Here is a 21,582-nt window from a genome sequence, read left to right as displayed (position 1 = left end):
TAGCTGGTTAACGTTTTTACAATCTTCAAATTATTATTTTTTAAACATTTCAGGTAGAGGCTCTTTCAGCAAACTTTTTAAAAAGTTTTGACTAGAAAAGGGAAAGGCTATAAGCTTTGTCACATTTGTATTGCTGCCTGATACCCATTGGAAATATTCCTGGTCACAACCATGTCCCACACCACCGAAATGTGCATATCCAGACCACATCTGTCTCCCCACCATACATCAAAAGCCTGGTACACTTTTTCAATTTTGATTGACCAATCACTGACCAATTTTGAACAGATTGTGCAGGAAAGCTCTCATATTACATGGAGGTGGAGAAATTGGCCAATCAAAATTGGATGTGTGTATGCACCCTAACTAACATGTGATCTCCGCAGGTGTCTGATTCTCCAAAAGGAGAGGATGAGTTTGAAGGATCCGGGATGGAGGAGGACCTCCTCATGGATGAGGGAAGCGGTAATGGAGGCGATGAGGAGGATGAAGACGATGGTGTTGTCTATTTCTTCTTAGAGGAAAGCACGGGATACATGCAGCCGACGTTGTACTTTCTGTCCGTTCTCCACACCCTCATTGCCTTCCTGTGCATCATCGGCTACAACTGTCTGAAGGTAACGCTCATGTTTCCCACGTCCATCGTGCTATTCCACAGAGGCAGCACAATCACCACCGCTAGGTCAGGAGGTGGCCTCAGCATCCAGCTCCCGCTCTATTGCACATTATAGTGGGAAGCAATCAAGGCTAGATTTATATTTTTTGTGCCCCCAGGCGGAGTATGTTGTTGCTCCCCTTTCTTGTGCAGCAGCTCCCCTCCCATTCGCTTTGCAGCCCCCTCTTCCATGTGTAACATCCATCGACAGCAGACCCTCTCTTTCATGAACAGCTCCCTTGAGCATCAGTTTCCCTTTTCATGTGTTACTCCCCATTTTCAGCCTCCTATTTCGTATGTTGCAACCCCTCTTTTGTTTTCAGGTGCCCCATTCAGCTGCAGCCGCCCAAGGCCCAGGCCTTTCCAGAAATCCGGCCCAGGGAGTGATGGTTTAATATACAGATTTTAAATTTATTATATGCTGTATCTTGCCATTGGTTGGGAAGTCCTGAAGACATTCCAGTTACGCTCTTGCCACTTGCCTTGTGAAGCTAACGGCCCCTGCAACAATGTTGGGAGATCCTGCCTGGTCTGGTGGCAATAGTACTCCAAACAGAGTGCAGTTGTTAAAGCTGTGAAGAAGAGCCACATGAGTACACAGTCAGTTCCAGTAATTTTTAGCTGACTGCAGACTGAAATGGGAAGATCACCTATCTATATCACCCCCTATATCTTATTTAAAAAGTAGAACGTCCCTTTAAAGTGGGATTAAACTCAAAATTATTTTTTTTTTTCTCTAAAACATTAAACACAGTAAAAAAAAAAAAGAATATGAGGCTGGTCTGGTGTCATTTGAATGCATATTAATACACATTCATGTAATTCAGGTACCGGAAATTTGTTCGCAGGGCAAAGCCAAAAAAAGGCTCACCCAGCTCCTGCAAAAGTCCCGGCGGCGTTAACTACTATTCCCCGTCCAGGCCGACATGGACTCTGGGGAAATATATAATTCGTGTTCCAGCTATTGCTGACAGCTGAATTACGCGGTCTGAGTGCCGCTACGGCCATAATTCACCCTGCAGCCTATGGCGGTGTATAGTGAGCTAAAATCTCCAGAGCCATTTTTACATGTCTCGTATTAACACCTCTAACTATAATTATTCTTGATTGTTGCAGGGCATATTATCAGATAGACTTGGAATTATGTAATTAATGATCAAACAAAGAAGAGAAAGTTTTCAGCTTCACCTCCTGGATACAGTAGAGTCTTCTCTGCCTTGTATACACAGCTTACTACAATCTTTCAACACAATCTGATAGTTCTGGCCAGCAAGGCAAACTTATCAGTGAGCAAATGAAGTGAAAGGCTTGAGTCTTAATTAACCCTTTCAGTACATTGGAAACCACTCAAACAGTTTTAGCTATGAATTGTACACTGTGTTTAATGCTTTAGTGTAGAACATTGGTAACATTTGAGTTTCATCCCGCTTTGTTTCTACACATGGAGCATAGGCACCAGAATGATGATTGGCAGTTCACTTTGACCCCTTTTGCCACAGTCTTTTTATACATCGGAAAAGGGAAGGCCATGTTAAAGTTGGTAGTTCCTGCAGTTTTATTCTGTTTATGGGGATTTTTCAAAACTGTGTGATGAAGCTGTGAGATAACTTTTTCTTTTCCCATATTTTTTTTCTACCCATTAGGTTCCTCTGGTCATCTTTAAGCGGGAGAAGGAGCTGGCCCGTAAGCTGGAGTTTGATGGTGTCTACATCACAGAGCAGCCAGAAGATGATGATATTAAAGGACAATGGGATCGCCTCGTCTTGAATACTCCGTGAGTGACACCATTAACAGCCACAGGGAATAGAGAGCTAAACTTATCTTCCATAAAAAGGGCCTAAAGGAAGGACTATCTTTATTGTTTGTGAAGCAGTCAGGGTCAAACCTACTGTAGAAAAGTCAGAAAGTGAATGTTGAAATTGCTTTTATTGGACTGTGAGAAAGTAAACCTGAGGAAAACCTGGTCATTATAAACTAGACGTATAACATAGAGAAGACCTGATGACCCTCTGAAGAGAGAAGCAATTCAGGACAGGTTATTTCGGACCCCGCTGCTGCATGCTTTCCTCATCCTTTTAAAGCACAGGTGCCGAACTCCAGTCCTCGATGGCCAAAACCACACAAAATTACAACGCAAACAGAGTTATGCCCCTGGTTGGGGGATATGCCAAGAGGTCTTGCCGTGTTGCTGGGGATACTAAACGGGGATTCTTTAGAAGGGGAAAAAAGAGGTTTCTTGGGGGAGGGGGGCATTATGGGTTTTGTGAGGCATGGGGGAGTGTAGGGTCAGCTAGGCAAAGTCTTATTGTGGCCTATATGTAATGAGGCATTAAAAACTCCTGTTAATGAGGATCATCTCTATTACCCCAGCTGCTGGAATGTCTGTTGAAATTGCTGGAATGTATCCTCCAAAGCTGTACTTCAAGTAGTCACTTAGTTATTATTTTACAAAAATGTCAATATCTATTTCATCCATTATACTGCATCTGTATAGCTGTAGTAAAGATTGAAAACACTGTACAATAAAGACCACATGGTCTGCTTCCATGGGTGTGGCAAACAGGTTTATAACGGAAAACTACTTTTCATTTTAGCCATGCCCACATAATAACCACACCCACTTCTGAGACCCTGCCCATTCGGTATTGCCTGGGGCCTTATATATCGTAGGAGGATTTCCCTTGCATGTCGAGATGCTCTTTTATGTCTGTGAGAGGCTTCAGATAGTTCTTCATAAAAATACTTTTATATGGCTTGGTGGCTCACAGTCTTGCCTTGCAGTTATTTCATGCTAAAGAGGCCAAATAGAACAATCCCATCTACACACTACAATAAGCAAAAACCAAAAAGGAGGCTGCACAGACTGAACATTCAATATACACAATGATAGCGGCAGGACTGGAGCCTGATATGACTTCTGTGCTGACTGGTACCTTCTGTGTTGTCCTTTTTTTTTTCAGTTCATTCCCGAGCAACTACTGGGACAAGTTTGTCAAGCGAAAGGTAAAGTTTTAAACATTGAACTAGCATAATGCATGTTGGCCGTGTTTTCTCACCCCTGGTAACATTATCGTCCCTCATTTGCAGGTACTAGATAAATATGGGGACATTTATGGCCGTGAGAGGATTGCAGAACTGTTGGGAATGGATCTGGCCAGCCTGGAGATCACCTCTCAGAGTGTAAGGAAACCACCACCAGATAAATCTCTGATTGCTTGGTGAGTTCACCTCAAACAATCAATTCTATGGAATTCTGCCTCCTCTTCTCATGCTGGCCTTGTATTTTTCCTGATCCCAGGCCACCTTTCTTGTGCAGCAGCCCCCTTTCCCATTCCATATGCAGCCCTCTGCGTACATATCTTCCACGTACAGCAGCTCCTCTCTTTCACGTACAGATCCCTTGGGCAGACCCTCCCGACTTCGCTTCCCATTTTGAGTCTCCCTTTTCCATATGTACAGTAGTCTCTTCTTTGATATGCACTATTCTCTCTTCCATGCCCAGCCCACCCCCCAAGAAATCCAGCCCTGATAGTACACAGCGACATGAAATAACAATTGCCCTATCTCACTGCTCTTGGCAGGATGAACATATGAGCATCTATGCAGCAGACCATCATATGCTGTCTCAATGGCAAAAAAAACCCAGTGAGAATTCTCTTGTTCCTGAGATCAGAGGCAGACCAGATTCAAAGTGGTATTAAACTCAGCATTTCCTCTTTGCTCTCAAAGATTATTTACAGCATAAAATCTACTACCACATCCGAAAAGGTGGTAACATTAACTTTTGTTTACATTCTTTTGTCAGATAAGTTTAGTAAACATTAGCAAACTGCCGAAAATGAGCTGTACTGAGCTGAGAAGCAGAAAGAGCTGAGAAGTGATCACTATATAGAAGTACAGCAGCTATGCAATAAAATGCAATGGCAATAAAGTGTACTTTGGGAATGTGTAGGTAGACAATATTCCATAGATGTAAACAAGGGCAATGATCAGAGTGCTTATGTTTGTGTTGATGTCTGCTGAGAGAATACCCAAAGCTGAGGTTATGCTGTAATGGTGTTACCGTGCCTTCAGCTTGGCATGGGTTCCTGCAAGAAAGAGAACATGGTGCATGTGGCCTTCACCTGAAGCAATGCCATTGCGATATAACATTAAGCACGTATGTTGGTGGGAATCCCTCTATAGAAATCCATATCGTCTCTTCTCACCAGCCTCACTATGTCATTTCCCCGAGTGATGGCCGCTTGGGAGAAACGGTAACAGTAAATATTGGTGTCATCCTAGCCTATAAAAGTACAGCAATGCTACTGCTCACAGCTTTTGCTGATGTTTAGTTACTTTGGTACTATTCTGTTAGCCGGGCGCAACCACCAGGTGGCGTTAATCACTATTCCCCCTCCAGGCCACCATGGATAGTAGGGAAAGATGTAACTCTGGTGGAGTTTTATCGCCACCTAGTGGATGCGCTCGGCTAACAGAAAGGAAACGTTACTTTTACCACTCATCTCCTATCTCTAAATCATGTAGCTCCTGACCTTCAGCCCAATAAGTGCCTTTGTCTTTTGCAGTGCTTTATTTATTTATCTATCTTCAAACCTTTACTCATTCTGTTCCTTTTTATGTGATCACACTGTTCATAAATTGTACTACACTAGTCTGGAGATTCCTTCCCGGCTACACATACAAGGCCCAGTGCCAAGTGTCATCTGCCTATTTTCCTTTAAAGTCAACTTTGCTTTAATCAACTGAGTAATGTGATTCCGCAGCCTCTGTACTTGACAGATACGTTTTTTTTTCTTCTAATGTGACGCCATTAGAAACTGTCTTTCCATTCCAGGCTGCAGTCAGCTGTGATGATTTTTTAGACATTTAAAGGACCACCATCACAAAAAAATGTGTACAATTTAAAATACCTACATAGGAAAAAAGTTATCAATGTTACATTTTTCTCTATATGTTGCGGTCAATTACAGTAGGTAGTAAAAAGCTAACAGATTTTGGACTAGCCCGTCTCTTCATGGGAGATTCTCAGTATTAAAGGGCCACTATCGCGAAATGTAGAAAAAATCATTTTAAAAATGACTGATACGCAAGAGAAAGAAGGTAGTAGGAAGAGTAAGGGTTAATAGTTAAAAATAAATCACTCCTGCAGTTTAGATTAACATGACATTCTGCATGAGACGCTGTTACCAATGACCGACTTCTGGGACACTTTATTGCCTGCCATGGGGGAACAAATAACCGTCCTTGTGAGGCAAGAAAAGGTTGCCCTCCCCTTGAGCTGATAGTCGTTGGACCATCCCAACAGCATATGCAGCTCCCACGAGAACAGTAGTAAGTGGGCAGCACGGTGGCGTAGTGGTTAGCTCTCTCGCCTTGCAGCGCTGGGTCCCTGGTTCGAATCCCAGCCAGGACACTATCTGCAAAGAGTTTGTATGTTCTCTCTGTGTCTGCGTGGGTTTCCTCCGGGCACTCCGGTTTCCTCCCACATTCCAAAAACATACGAATAAGTTAATTGGCTCCCCCTAAAATTGGCCCTAGACTACAATACATACACTACATAATATAGACATACGGCAATGGTAGGGATTAGATTGTGAGCTCCTTTGAGGGACAGTTAGTGACAAGATAAATATATATATATATATATATATACACACTGTACAGCGCTGCGTAATATGTCGGCGCTATATAAATACTAAATAATAATAATAATAATAACTGTCATCTGCTTTCCTGAAGAGATGCAGAAACATCATAGCAGCTGAAGGACCCCTCTCCAGTTTCAGATACAGACTCTGCTGTGCCTGTCTGAAACTAGAGAGGGGTACTTCAGCTGACTGCTACGTCTCTGTATCTCTTCAGGAAAGCTGAAAGATGACAGTTGCTACTGTGCTCGTGGAAACTGTATACGTTGTTGAGATGGTCCGATGACTATCAGCTCAATGAAAGGGGAATCTTTTGTTACATTAACTACTTGCCGACTGCGTAACGCTGATGGGCGTGGCCGCGGTGGCAGCCCCAGGACCTCCTAACACTGATTGGCGTAAGGTCCTGCGGATCTGTTTTGCAGGAGATCGCGAACTCTAATTAGCGCACTTATCACTGATTGGATGGCGGAGCTCGGCTCCGCCTTCAGTCTCCCAGCGGCGAACGCTGCTAGGAGACTGTTAGCCGGCGACACCGCTGTCTGTAAACATAGTACAGTGCTACGATCTAAGGCAGCGCTGTACTGGGGACAGCTGTGTGACATGGCTGTCCCCCTGGGACACAGGAGAGCGATCGGCTCTCATAGGCTGAAGCCTATGACAGCGATCGCCGTGATTGGCTGGCTGGGGGAGGGAGGTTTTTAAAAAAAAATAAATAGTAAAATTTATTTTAAAAAAAATAACATAAGAGAAGGCGCATGCGCGAGGTGTCTGGAATGGCTGCCTAAGCCCTGAGCTCCAGCCCACCGCCGCTACAGAAGAGCCGTTCTCCGCTCCCCTACGCTCCAGATCCGCACGGCTCAGACCAGAACAGGCACCCGGCAGCCCCCTCCACTCCATGGCCGCAAAAGGGCACTCCAAACCGCTGCAGTCACCGGGCGCGATGGATCGTTTCGTCCGCCCGGCGGGCACCCAAGATGGCGCCGACCAGACGGAGCATGCTGACATCAACTCCACACAGGCCTGTATAATCTCGGACTCCGCTCCGATCACTGCTGCATTTCTAGAGTCCACTTTGGACAAGCACTGCAAAGCTATGCATGACTCTTTACAAAATCTTTTTCTCGCTGCCATAAAAGACATTAAGGCCGACATCACAAGTCTAGGAGAGCGCACCAGCGCCCTAGAGGATAAAGCAATCACTTTCTCCCAAAAACAGGCTGCCATAGAAGATGAACAAACTATCATACAGTCAGATTTGAAAGCCATTCGTATATCACAGGAAGACTTTGAAAATAGGGAAAGGAGACAGAATCTAAGGGTGAAAGGGGTCTCTATGTCAGTTAAACCAGATCAGATCAAATCACACTTGTTGGAGTTATTTAAAACGATAGTAACAGACTTTTCAGACGAACTATGGCGCATGGACAGAGCCCACAGATCTCTAGGAGAACGCCAGCCTCACAATCAAAGGCCCAAAGACATCATAGTCCGGATGCATTATTATGAAGCTAAAGAGGCCCTGTTGCAAGCACTGCGCAAGGTACCCTCTCTCTCTTTTAAAGGGGACGAGATTCATATTTATAACGATCTATCTCTCATCACCCTGGCAAAACGCAGGGCCTTGAAACCAGTTACACAACTACTTCGAGATGCTGCCATCCCCTATAAATGGGGCTTCCCCTTTCGTCTCATCGTCAACCGACAGGGAATGACCTTCACTCTCACTGACATAGATGACGCCCCCCTCTTCCTCAAGCAAATGGGGCTCAAACTCCCGTCCCTACACCTAACTCAAAATCCTAGATCTCCTACCACCTCCTCACCACCCAGAAAAGCACGACATATCTCGGACTGGACTCGTGTTCCTGTACGAAGCCTCACTTTCCCACAACCTCAAGATGATATGGAAACACTGCCCAGCTGAACTCTATACTAAACAAACCACTCCCCAGCATAGCAATCCCTATGCTCCCCATACTTACCTATGAAGCCCCAACATAGATGGAACTTGATATTATCTATTTCACAACTACACACCTGTTCTTGGTCCTTACTCCTTTAGATGCTGGGACTCCGGTCCCTGGGCTGACCCTTCCGGGACTTCCACATGCACCTCAGGAGGTTTGCCCGCGAGCTGACCTGGCTCCTACGGAGCCTGGCGACCTTTAAGGCTTCCTCAATTAGACAACTTTTTTTTGTTGTCACTACATGTGGCCACTTACTTTACAGTGGCGTCAGATACTTACCTACCTATCAACCAATGCTTGTTCATACTGTTTATCCTGTTATATCTCATTTGTTGATATGGATGTTTGTTTTGTTATGGTTCTTTTCTCTTCTTGTGAATCTTACCCTTTGTGAATCAGATTGGCCAAACCCTATCGCACATGCTCTCAGCAAACCACATAATATCATTGATCATGGTTAAATTAATAACTTTGAATGTGAAGGGCCTAAATATACCTCAGAAAAGACGCTCTCTACTAAAAGACCTAAAGAGACTGGACATAGACATTGCTATGCTTCAGGAAACCCATCTTCGGCAACAAGATTCTATCAGACTAGGAGACAAACTCTACTCTAAGGTATATTTGGCCTCTACCTCAACTAAACGGGCAGGAGTAGCTATTATCTGCAGGTCAAACCTCCCCCTTCAGATCACCAAATCAATATCTGACCCAAATGGCCACTATCTCCTGCTCATTGGTTCCTTAGCTGGCAAACCCATTACCCTGGCTAATATATATGTCCCTAACCAGAACCAAACTGCCTATTTATCCTCTTTCCTAGATAAGCTTCAAAAAGTAAAGAGCGGTACCCTCATTCTAGGGGGGGACTTCAATCTAGCTTTCTCTGCTGTTAACGACAGAAGTTACTCTAAAAATACCACCTCCAGAAATACACATGAACGCAATTCCCGCAGGTTCAGAGCACTCATGAGAAAACACACTCTGTTAGATTTATGGAGAATTGCCAATCCTAAATCCATTGAATATACCTTTTTCTCACCACCCCACGCTTCCCACTCTCGGCTGGACTACTTTTTTGCCAACTCATCACTATTGCCCCTACTAGACAAATCAGAAATACTACCAATGGCCTGGTCAGACCACCAAAGCGTTACCTTGCAATTGAACTGGCTACACAGACCCCACAAACCTCTACATTGGAGACTCAATGAATCCCTACTAAGAGACAAATCTTTTGCTGAGGGACTAAGTGAGGAATTGCGCTCATTTTTTAACACAAATACTGGTACGGTATCGTCCTCTGGAATTCTATGGGAATCCCATAAGGCATTCATACGGGGACTATTTATTGCTGAGGGCTCCAGGCGGAAAAGACTTTCCTCCCAAAAACTCCTTACCCTTCACTCTGCCCTGACTAAGGCACAATCATCTTACAAAATGGCCCCCACACAGGAACACTACATCACAATGCAGAATTTAAAACAAGAAATTCGGGCACTACAAATTCTCCAACTTGAAAAAAGCTTAAAATGGTCCAGGCAACTTTTCTTTGAGAGGGGGAACAAACCACACACTATATTAGCTCGAAAGTTAAACCCCAAATCATCCCAACAAATGGTTTATTCCATGAAAGACGTTGAGGGCACAACCCACTATGACCCACAAAAAATCGCCCACATTTTTGTAGACTATTACTCTCAGTTATATAACTTACCAGACCTATCCAATAATCCCCTCTTTTCCCAAAGACTAGACACATTCCTCTCCCAACTAAATCTTCCAACCCTCTCAGAGACCCAAATTGCACAGCTTAATGCCCCCATTTCGGAAAACGAAATCATAGAAATACTAAAATCTCTCCCCTCCTCCAAGAGCCCTGGTCCGGATGGCCTTCCCTATTCCTATTATAAAACTTTCAAGTCCGTACTAGTCCCACAACTAGTCAAAATAGCAAATAAGATACTCCAGGGCGAACAACCGCCCCCTACCATGTTAGCCTCCTTATTAACAGTGATTCCTAAGGAAGGGAAGGATCCCCAATTACCCCAAAGCTACCGACCTATCTCCCTCCTCAATTCAGACCTGAAAATCATAACAAAGGCTATGGCCAACCGCCTAAACCCCATCTTAACCACATTGATCAATAATGACCAAGTCTTTATTCTAGGACGACAAGCCGGAGACAACACCAGGAAAGCCATAAACCTTATTTCGCTTATGAGTCAAAGTGGCAGGCCTTCTCTGCTCCTAAGTTTGGATGCAGAGAAGGCCTTCGATAGACTTTCTTGGCCTTATTTATTCCGGGTACTAGAGCATCAAGGTTTCAAGGGACCCTTCCTTTCCCTGCTTAAATTCTTATATTCAACCCCATCCACTTTAATTAAACTCCCCCTTGCACCCACGCGACCCCTACTGATACGAAATGGCACCCGACAAGGGTGCCCCCTCTCCCCCTTATTATTTGCCATCAGCATTGAACCCTTAGCATCAGCAATTAGACTAAACCCGAATATACACGGTGTCCGTCAAGGAAGGCATGAACATAAGATATCTCTATTTGCTGACGACGTCCTACTTACACTCACACAACCCCTCATCTCTCTACCGGCACTACACTCTACTATACAAGAATACGAATCCCTCTCAGGCTTTAAACTGAATGAAGACAAAACAGAAGCACTGCCCATCAAAATACCCCCAATCCTCATGGCCTCCCTAAAAGCCCACTACCCTTATAGATGGAAAACTCACGCCCTAAAATATCTAGGGATCTACCTCACACCTACATACTCCTCCTTATATAAACAAAACTACCCTTCACTGATACAAACTATCCTTCAAGACCTCCATAAATGGACTGCCTATAAAATATCCTGGATAGGGAGAATATATTCTCTAAAAATGAATATTCTCCCACGTCTCCTATATCTATTCGAAACCCTTCCAATACAGGTCCCCTCGGCTCAGCTGTCTAGGTTGCAATCTGAATTTTCCAAATTTATATGGAACCATAAACGCCCAAGGGTACATAAGACGATTCTCCTCTCTCCACGAGAATTGGGAGGCCTTGGAGTTCCCCATCTCAAATTATATTATCAAGCTGCCCACCTCAGACAGCTGACCGAGTGGACTACTCCTAGAGTCTACACTAAGTGGGGCCTAATAGAAGCCACAAATATCCTCCCAATCTCTTTGGCTTCCCTTATTTGGGCACCACCCCAACCAAAACCCTCTCTGACTAATATTTTACCCACTATCTCCTTTACCATCCGCATATGGAGGACCGCAGCACCTACTGCTCACCTTCAATCCACCCTCTCACCACTATTACCAATACTTGGGAACTCGTCTTTTCAACCTGGAACCTCCAAAGATTTCATGACCCGCTGGTTTAACCTGGGCTACTTCAATCTTAAAGACTGGTTGGATCCACGGACAGGCAAAATTTGGGACAGACCTACATTGGAAGGAAAAATTCCTTTCACCCCCCAATTATTCCTGGAATACTACCAGGTCCAACACTTCATACATAAAATCATTAGTGGGACCCCCAAAATCCCTCCCTATACACAATTTGAACGTATATGTGAACGTAGAGGATACCAAAAAGGATTGATCACCCAAATTTATTCCCTCTTACAAACCAAATCAAACTCCCTCACCCCTTCCCATCCTTACATGACCAAATGGGAGTCCAGTCTTTCCACCGCTATCTCCCTAGAAGATTGGATTGACATATGGGAAAATGCTAAACACAGCTCTATGTGTGTACAAATAAAAGAAAACATTTATAAGATCCTCTATCATTGGTATTTAACCCCAGACAGACTTTCCAGAATATACAATGGAGCTTCGGATCTATGCTGGAGGGGCTGTGGGGAAAAGGGTACCCTTGCACACATCTTCTGGTTCTGCCCCCTAATTAACAAACTATGGAAAGACACGCAGTCACTGATTAAATCGGTTACTGGGGTCCCGGTTCCACTCGACCCCCTCAATATGTTATTAGGCAAAACCCTGCCTGCTGTTCCCACACACTCAATGCGCTTAATTAACCATATACTGACTGCTGTCAGACTCTCCATAGCAGCTGCATGGAAACAGATAGCCCCACCCACAATCTTGGAGGTAAAATCTAAAGTTACCTGGTACAAAACAATGGAACAAATGACAGCCTCCCTGAGAGACTCTGAAGATCGATTTCACAAAATATGGGACCCTTGGACCTTCAACCCTTCAGGCCACATACCTCCCTAGCCTCCGCACGGTCTTTTTTTTTTTTTTTTTTTTTTTTAGGCCCTTCTGACTTTCTCCATCCTGCTCTAACCCCTGAAATGGAAATCTAGATTCTGCGATGTGGGATACTGGGCAATCGTGATTCACATAATGTCATAGGTTATAAGATTTCTGATTGACTTTATGTAGTAGGTATAGTTACCTTCCCCTACCTCTACTCCCTACCCCCCCCCTCTCCTCCCCTTCCCTTAGCCTTCCCCCCCACTATATAGCTCTCTCTACCCTTTATTAGATGTTACTCTATTAAACGACACTGTTACAGCAAGGTAGATTACTGTATAAGCCACATGAAGACTGGCAGAAGATCTTGTTTACCCATTCATGTTCTTATTTGTCATGACCTTTTTCATATTTTGCATTTGACTCATACGGTCTTCATGTATTAATATAATTCTTTAATAAAAACCAGAGTTACAAAAAAAAAAAAAAAAATAACATAAATATTTATAAATAAATAAACACTGGGGGAGCGATCAGAACCCCCTCGACAGAAAGCTCTGATAATGGGGAGAAGGGGGGGGGGGGGGGGTATAACTTGCGTGCTGAGTTGTGCAGCCCTGCAGCGAGACATTAGGACTCTTTCACACCAGAGCCCTTTTTCAGCGTTTCAAAGTCGAAACTTTGCGTTGACCAAGGTAAAATGAGAGTCCGTAGACTTTCATTTTACTTTTCACACCCGACACTGCGTTTCGATGCGTTGTGGTACGACACACCCGGGAGCATTTTTTCTTCGGGAATCTGCATTTTCCTGTCGGGTTAATTAATTACTACCGCCGCTATTCAGCGTCTCACCGCAACATCCCGACGACACGCCACAGCCTATTCGTTGTATAATGTGAAAGAGGCCTTACAGCTGCAGTGACCAATTTAGCAAAAAATGGCCTGGTCTTTAGGAGGGTTTAACACTGCGGTTCTCACGTGGTTAAAATTATTTTAATTGCTCCTCCACGGCAGACAGTAAAGTGCCCCAGAAGTCCGTTGGTAACAGCATCTCATGCAGAATGTCATGTTAATCTAAACAGCAGGAGTCATTTATTTTTTCACTAACTATTAACCCTTACTCTTCCTACTACCTTCTTTCTCTTGTGTATCAGTAATTTTTGTCTTTACAAAAAAACACTCCCTGGAAAAGGTGTTTTACAAACATGCCAGCCACCCTACTCATCGGCATACTATTTTGGCAGTTGAACTGACCAATAGTGCTTTTTGTAAATAAAGAAATAACTGAGAATCACCCACGAGGAGATGGACAAGTCCAAAACCTGACAGATCTGTCTGACGTCAGAAAAAGTAATTGATACTGCATTTTGCTATAGAGGGATATCAGAAATGAATCCCACATTTCTACAGACAGCCCGAGTTGTGAATTAGTTCATTTGGACGCCAGGCGCCTGTTCCTGTTATCGAGCCTACCTTGCTTTTATTGTTCAAAATCAATAGAAATTTGACATAGAAAGAAGTAATCCTCTTTTATGGAGTATTATTCCCTTCCTCTCTGACTGCACTTGTCTTGTTCCTGTTCTTTGTAGGTACCCATTTCCATCATTATCTCATTACATACCCCTTCTGTCCTTCCTTTCTGTAGGTTCACTTCAATCGACATAAAGTACCAGATCTGGAAGTTCGGAGTGGTCTTCACTAACAATGTAAGTAGTGTTGTGGCAGAAGTGGACTGATTTTGGTGCACCACTGTTCTCAGCAGACCCAGCCCAGCAGCTGAGTGTTTGGGTTATAAAAGCTTTGTAAAGGAGTTTTAGCTGCTAGTGTGGGTTAGGTTAATGATATAAGGCATAGCATGATGGATAGGTTAGTGTAGGGTAAGGTTAGTGTGAGGCATATGGTGATTGGTGGATCAGATTAATGTGAGTTTCCAAATAATACTGAAGGCAGACATGAAAACTTGTGTTCGTTTAGCCAGACACTGTAGATCAGGGGTCTCAAACTCACGGCCCTCGGGCCATTTGCGGCCCTCGATACAATATTTTGTGTCCCTCGCCGGCAAAAGCTTTCTTATAGTTCGCTTCAGTGCTCCCAAGTAATCCGCCGCATCCCCGCCGCTAATCGAGGGCTGCAGAGCCCCCGAATCCCCCGGGGGGTAATCCTCCGGCATTTCCTGGAAGGGGCAGAGCTTTCAGCTCTGCCCCTCCTGACGTCAATCGCCGCCTCTCCCCGCCCCTCTCTGTGAAGGAAGAGTGAGAGGGGCGGGCAGAGGCGGCCATGCGCCGCGATTGTGAAATTCCTTATGCGGCCCAGCCTCATACTGACTTTGCCTCCTGCGGCCCCCAGGTAAATTGAGTTTGAGACCCCTGCTGTAGATGAATAATTATTGTGGAGAGATTGATCCCTCTTAACATTGTGCATGTTTGTAACAGCTGTGACATCACCAGAGTCTAATCATTCCCTGTAGCCAGCAGAGTACACATGGGAGAGTTGTGCATGAACTACACTCACCTAAAGGATTATTAGGAACACCTGTTCAATTTCTCATTAATGCAATTATCTAATCAACCAATCACATGGCAGTTGCTGCAATGCATTTAGGGGTGTGGTCCTGGTCAAGACAATCTCCTGAACTCCAAACTGAATGTCAGAATGGGAAAGAAAGATGATTAGGGGCCCTTTTCCACTAGAGCGATTGCTGAATCGCAGAATCACAAATCGCTAGGGTTTGCTAAGTAACATAGGAATCGCGGTAGGTAATTTCCACTACCGCGATTTGATTTTTACAAAAGCGCAATCGCGTCATGGAACGATCATTGCTGCGAGCTTCACAGAGCTCTGTTGGTGGGGTGAAAAGGGCAGATCACTTGTGTGCTATGTTGTGCGGCCCTGCAGCTTAGCCTTAAAGCTGCAGTGGCCTATTTTACTAAAAATGCCCTGGTCACTAGGGGGTTTAGCACTGCGGTCCTCAAGAGGTTAAAGAAAACTTGTAATGAGAAAACCCTCCCCTGGGGGGTACTCACCTGGGGTGGGAAAAGCCTCCGGATCCTATTGAGGCTTTCCCCGTCCTCCTCGGTCCCACGGCGGCGGCATTAAAGAGACTCTGAAGCGAGAATAAATCTCGCTTCAGAGCTCATAGTTAGCAGGGGCATGTGTGCCCCTGCTAAAACGCCGCTATCCCGCGGCTTAACGGGGGTCCCTTCACCCCCAAACCCACCCCGCAAAAGTTGGTCGCAAATTTGGTCGTAAAAATCTCTTCCTGGAGGCAGGGCTAACGGCTGCAGCCCTGCCTCTCAGCGCCGTCTATCAGACGCGCATCGCCGCCTCTCCCCCGCCCCTCTCAGTGAAGGAAGACAGAGAGCGGGGGGGAGAGGCGGAGATACGCGCTGACAGACGTGCGTGGGGCAGGGCTGCGGCGGTTAGCCCTGCCCCAACCAGGAAGCGCTCCCCCGCTGCACCGAGGGGATTTGGGGGTGAAGGGACCCCCGTTAAGCCGCGGGATAGCGGCGTTTTAGCAGGGGCACACATGCCCCTGCTATCTATGAGGTCTGAAGCGAGATTTATTCTCACTTCAGACTCTCTTTAAAGCTCCCCGAACAGCGGGGATGTAAATATTTACCTTGCCGGCGCAGTATCAGCTCTCCGCTCGGAGATAGGCAGAAATAGCCGATCTCTGTCGGGTCCACTCTACTGCGCAGGCGCAAGTCTCTTGCGCCTGCGCAGTATAGCGGACCCGACAGAGATCGGCTATTTTCGCCTATCTCCGCGTGGAGAGCCGCAACAGCGCCCCCGCTGGAGCCAGGAAAGGTAAATAAATCAGCACTTGTCAGGCTTGTCGATGAAGGATTGCTGGGGAGCCAGCGCTGGACTGCTTGCAGCTACAGGGGAGTGGAAAGCCTCATTGGTGATACCCCCCAGGGGACCTTTTTTTTTTTCAGGTTCTCTTTAAGCAATTTTGAGCGTGGCATGGTTGTTGGTGACAGACGGGCCGGTCTGAGTATTTCACAATCTGCTCAGTTACTGGGATTGTCACGTACAACCATTTTTAGGGTTTACAAAGAATGGTGTGAAAAGGGAAAAACATCAGGGAAGAAACAGATGGGCTACAACAGCAGAAGACCCCACCGGGTACCACTCATCTCAAATACAAATAGGAAAAAGAGGCTACAATTTGCACAAGCTCACCAAAATTGGACAGTTGAGGACTGGAAAAATGTTGCCTGGTCTGATGAGTCTAGATAGAATCAGAATTTGGCGTAAACAGAATGAAAACATGGATCCATTATGCCTTGTTGGTGGTGGTGGTGTAATGGTGTGGGGGATGTTTTCTTGGCACACTTTAGGCCCCTTAGTGCCAATAGTGCCATGGGCTACCGGAGCATTGTTTCTGACCATGTCCATCCCTTCATGACCACCATGTACCCATCCTCTTATGGCTGCTTCCAGCAGGATAATGCACCATGTCACAAAGCTCAAATAATTTCAAATTGGTTTCTTGAACATGACAATGAGTTCACTGTACTAAAATGGCCCCCACAGTCACCAGATCTCAACCCAATAGAGCATCTTTGGGATGTGATGGAACGGGAGCTTTGTGCCCTGGATGTGCATCCCACAAATCTCCATCAACTGCAAGATGTTATCCTATCAATATGGGCCAACATTTCTAACAAATGCTTTCAGCACCTTGTTGAATCAATGCCACATAAAATTAAGGCAGTTCTGAGGGTGAAAGGAGGTCAAACACCGTATAAGTACAGTGTTCCTAATAATCCTTTAGGTGAGTGTATAATGCCTGAGCAGATGTCCAATCACTGGGCAAAGAGAGGGGAAAGAAAATTTGTTCCAGAGACAAGTTCAGAATCAGAATAGATTTGTATTCACCAAGTACAAGGAATTATTTTTGGAAGGCATACATGGGTACACATAACACACAGGAAAGGGGGGGGGGGGGGGGTATTTATACATGTTACATATGGCATTTAACCACTTAAGTCCCAGCGGTCTCTGGAAATCACCACACGTCGGGAACCTGAGCCACCCACTCTGCAGAGTTCCCGTGAGCCGGTCAGGAGCCGCTTCATTGGCTCCTGACCCTGTCTTTCAATGTAAGCCAATGGGAGTTGCTTACATTGATAGACAGGGCCAGGAGCCAATGAAATCAGCTCCTGACTCACTCACAGGGCTCTACCGTCATAGAGACAGGCAGCGCAGGATTCAGCTGCGAGATGGGTGGGATCGATGAAAACGGCGGATGCGCACAGCGGCGGTGAGTTGAAATCTATGCCCTGGCAGCCAGATAGCCATCAAAACAGAGCATAGATTTAAACTATCAAGGTCTTTGAGTAGTTAACATTACACAGTGTGGTTGCTAGTACCTTTCACATGGTGTTTGCTAGTTTGTGTGTGTGTTTCTGAGTTGAGAGCGAGGACAACTTGGGAGAAGAAAGAGTTCCTGTGCCTGGAGGTCCTGGTGGAGATGGCCCTGAAGCGGCGTCCCGTTGGGAGTAGGTTGAGGTAACAGTTGCTGGGGTGGGAGGGATAGTTTGTGATCCTGACCACCCTGAATTGCAGCCTGGAGGAGTACAGGAGGTCAAGAGATGGAATTGGGGGGGGACCCAATGATCTTCTCAGCAGCTTTGATGACTCTCTGGAGCTTGTGTTTGTTTTTTAGCAGAGGCGCCCACAATGATGGCGCCACAGAGGATGCAAAGTAGAAGCGAGTCAGAAGGGTGCTAGACATTCCAAAATTTCTCAGCTGGCACAGGAAGTTCAGGAGAAGCTTTCTCTTACATTTTCCCTTTCACATCCTCGCACATTATTCTGGTACCTGCATATGGGACGGTCTGATGCAAAATGGTGTGCTGTCGAATATATTACACAAATTTAATTAATTGATAAAATTACTGAAAATAAGGTGCTTAATATTTGTTTTGTGTTTGATGTCACCTTAAAGGACACGACCCGAGTAAAAGCTGCCTTAGATAAGCACAGTTATGTTCATTCTAGATCCGCATACCTCTATGCTTCGTCTGTTCCTCTCCCTGGCCCCAGTAACCACTCCATGAAAAATTTAACTTTTTGCTATAGTCAGATTTTTAGACATGAAGAGGCAGGCTTGCTGCAATGTTCCCTCCTATCACCCTCTCATTTCCTTCTCTTAAAGGACAACCAAGGTGACATGTAGCATAATGAGATAGACATGTGTATGTACTGTGCCAAGCACACAAATAACTATGCTGCATTCCTTTTTTTCTTTCTTTGCCTGAAACAGTTAAACATTAGGTATGAAAGTGACAGTTTCTGTCCTGGTCTGGACTGGGTCGGACTATGGCATAATGCTCACTGATGAGAAATTACAGCCATACAATTTTCTCCTGGCAGTAAATGACTTCTGAGAGCAGGAAAGGGATAAAAATGGTCAATAGTTCATAGATTTTAGCTCTGGCATACTTCAATGAATGTGTCATTAAGCAGACAGTGAAACCGTAACAACTTAAAAAGTAGATTTAAAATTAAAATAAAACTGTCGGATGTCTTAATAAGTCATTTTGAGGAGGAAGAAAATATATATACTATGGTTTATCTCATGAGTTTATTTTCACCTCGGATGTCCTTTAACCATTTATGCCACCTGGAAGTGATTGTCACGTCCAGGCGGCTGCTCTAGCGCTGCTGTGCACGATCACATGTTGCTCCCCATTAGCCCGGAGATCAATGAATGGAACATGGTTACCATTCATTGATCTAAGTCATTCATTGATCTAAGTCCCTGTAAAAAGAGCGACGACTTCTTATCACAAACCACCGTCTTTGTAATTAAAAAAAAAAAGTTTCCTGTCCTCTCTACGCTTCCTGGAAGCGAGAGCGTTCGCTTCCAGGATAAACATTGTTTTTGACTGTGGCCATCTTGTGGCCAAATAGTAAAACTACAGCTACATACATTTTACACGAAATAAACAGAAATTATTACATTTAAAATTAACTGTTTATGTCCCACACCAAAAATTACCTAAATAAAATTTTCAATGAAAAAAAAAAATTACAATTAAAAAACAAACAAAACATAAATAGTTACCTAAGGGTCTGAACTTTTTTTAATATGCATGTGAAGAGGGTCAATTATGAACATTTTTTTTTTAATTATAAGCTTGTAAATAGTGATGGATGCAACACTGAAAAAATGCACCTTTATTTCCAAATAAAATATTGGACACAATTTAAATGGTGTAATAACTGTGACTAATGGGCAAATAAACTGAGAAATAATGATTTTTTTCTTAATATTCCTGTGAAAATGCATTTAGAAAAAAATAATTCTTAGCAAAATGTACCACCCAAATTGGTGGTGGAAAAAACAAGATATAGATCAATACATTGTGATAAGTAGTGATAAAGTTATTGGCGAATGAATGGGAGGTGAAAATTGCTCTGTTGCATAAGGTGAAAAATACCAGCGGGCTGAAATAGTGAAGGAAAGTCAAAGGGGAGGGGGGTGGGAAGAGGAGGGTGATCTGAAAATTTGAATTTGGCTTTAAATCAGATTTTCTGAGAAGTGATTACAGGGATCATAGGGAATGAGAAGAGGAAAGGACGGGACACAGAGCTCTGTGCTTACTTGAGGTCGCTTTGCCTCGGGCCATTTGTGCTTTCAAAGACACCTGAATGGAGAAGGATATGGAGTCTGCCATCTTTATTTCCTTTTCAACAATACCAGTTGCCTGGCATCCTGCTGATCTCTTTAGCTGCAGTAGCATCTGAATCACATGCCTGAAACAAGCATGCAGCTAATCTAATCAGATCTGTCAGAGCACCTGATCTGCATGCTTGTTCAGGGTCTGTGGCTAAAAGTATTTCCGGCAGAGGATCAGCAGGACACCCAGGCAATTTGCATTGGTTAAAAGGAAATAAAGGTCAGTCTCCATATCCCTTTTACTTTAAGTGTCCTTGAAGGAAGTCATACACAAGTTGCCACATTTCTGGCTGGTTAACTTGCAGTTCATTTTTTGGACAGGCGAAACGATTTTGCAGCAGACAGAACTGTTTAAAAATGGGCAGGGCAGTGATCAGTTTTTCATCAGATTGATTCCAATTTGTTGTCCTCACCTAATGACCTTGTCTGTCAGGCTGAGATTTACAATGCTGATCGCCATGTAGTATAACCTGATGATATGGATGTGTATCAGTGTGTGGCATTCACATGTTCCTTTCTCCTCCCGCCAGTCCTTCTTGTACCTGGTTTGGTACTTAGTTATGTCTGCCCTTGGCCACTACAATAACTTCTTCTATGCTGCCCACTTGCTGGACATTGCGATGGGTGTGAAGACGCTGCGCACCATTCTGTCCTCCGTCACACACAATGGCAAACAGGTAAGAAGACTTCATCCGCACCCTAATGGTCATGTTATCTATAATGCACTGGCAATGTTTGTTACTTTTTTTTTTTTAGTTCTTCAGTTCTGTTCCATCCTTGAAATATGGGGAATTTTCTCAATGTTCTGACAAAGGCTTCTAGCAAGGCAGAGGCGAGGGAGGCTCCAGCCTCAGGGCGCAGTGTAGGAGGGGCGCACAGCTCACTCAGCTATAATTTCCCCTATTGTGTTAGAAGCAGAGAGAAATAAGAAAAGGGGATACATGGCAGTGACTGCAAGCCAGATTACTAGAGATTAAGGTGTTGGGGCCCTGGGGGTCCAAGAGCAATCAGTGTGTGACGGGCTGGGGTGGGAGGGATGGAACGCGCACTTTGGTGTCTCAGCCTTGGGTGCAGGAGGACCTTGTCCCAGCTCTGGCTTCTAGAGCAGTGTTCTCCGAACCTGTCCTCATTGGCCAACATCAGTGCATGTATTGTGGAACCACCACTATCGAGGCATTAATGACCTCACATGGGAAATCTAATGGTTTCCTGCAAAACATATATGCATGGTGGGCCTTGATGTCAGGGTTGGGGGACTCGTAATGACACATAGTGGAACGCAAAAAATGATTCAGGATACCCATTTTTACTTTCATTTTCCTGGTTTCAGCAACAGAAGCGCTTCTTACAGCTGTATATTGCAGTATATTGGTATGT

The 21,582-nt window shown here is 44.6% G+C and overlaps 1 protein-coding gene across 10 annotated transcripts in view; it reads left to right on the top strand.

Annotated features, from left to right (window-relative positions):
- Positions 1-21,582, top strand: part of RYR1 (ryanodine receptor 1) — a 375,187-nt gene that overhangs the window by 339,625 nt on the left and 13,980 nt on the right. For all 10 annotated transcript variants that reach the window (XM_068250552.1, XM_068250553.1, XM_068250548.1 and 7 more), the window contains 6 exons: positions 387-617; positions 2,299-2,429; positions 3,616-3,658; positions 3,743-3,873; positions 14,158-14,218; positions 20,736-20,882. In XM_068250552.1, coding sequence (XP_068106653.1) covers positions 387-617; positions 2,299-2,429; positions 3,616-3,658; positions 3,743-3,873; positions 14,158-14,218; positions 20,736-20,882 — 744 coding nt within the window. The remainder of the gene's footprint in view (positions 1-386; positions 618-2,298; positions 2,430-3,615; positions 3,659-3,742; positions 3,874-14,157; positions 14,219-20,735; positions 20,883-21,582) is intronic.

Source organism: Hyperolius riggenbachi, chromosome 8 (genome assembly GCF_040937935.1).
Source record: "Hyperolius riggenbachi isolate aHypRig1 chromosome 8, aHypRig1.pri, whole genome shotgun sequence".
NCBI lineage: Eukaryota > Metazoa > Chordata > Amphibia > Anura > Hyperoliidae > Hyperolius > Hyperolius riggenbachi.
Note: the sequence above shows the minus strand (reverse complement) of the source record. Positions and strands in the feature narration are given on the sequence as shown.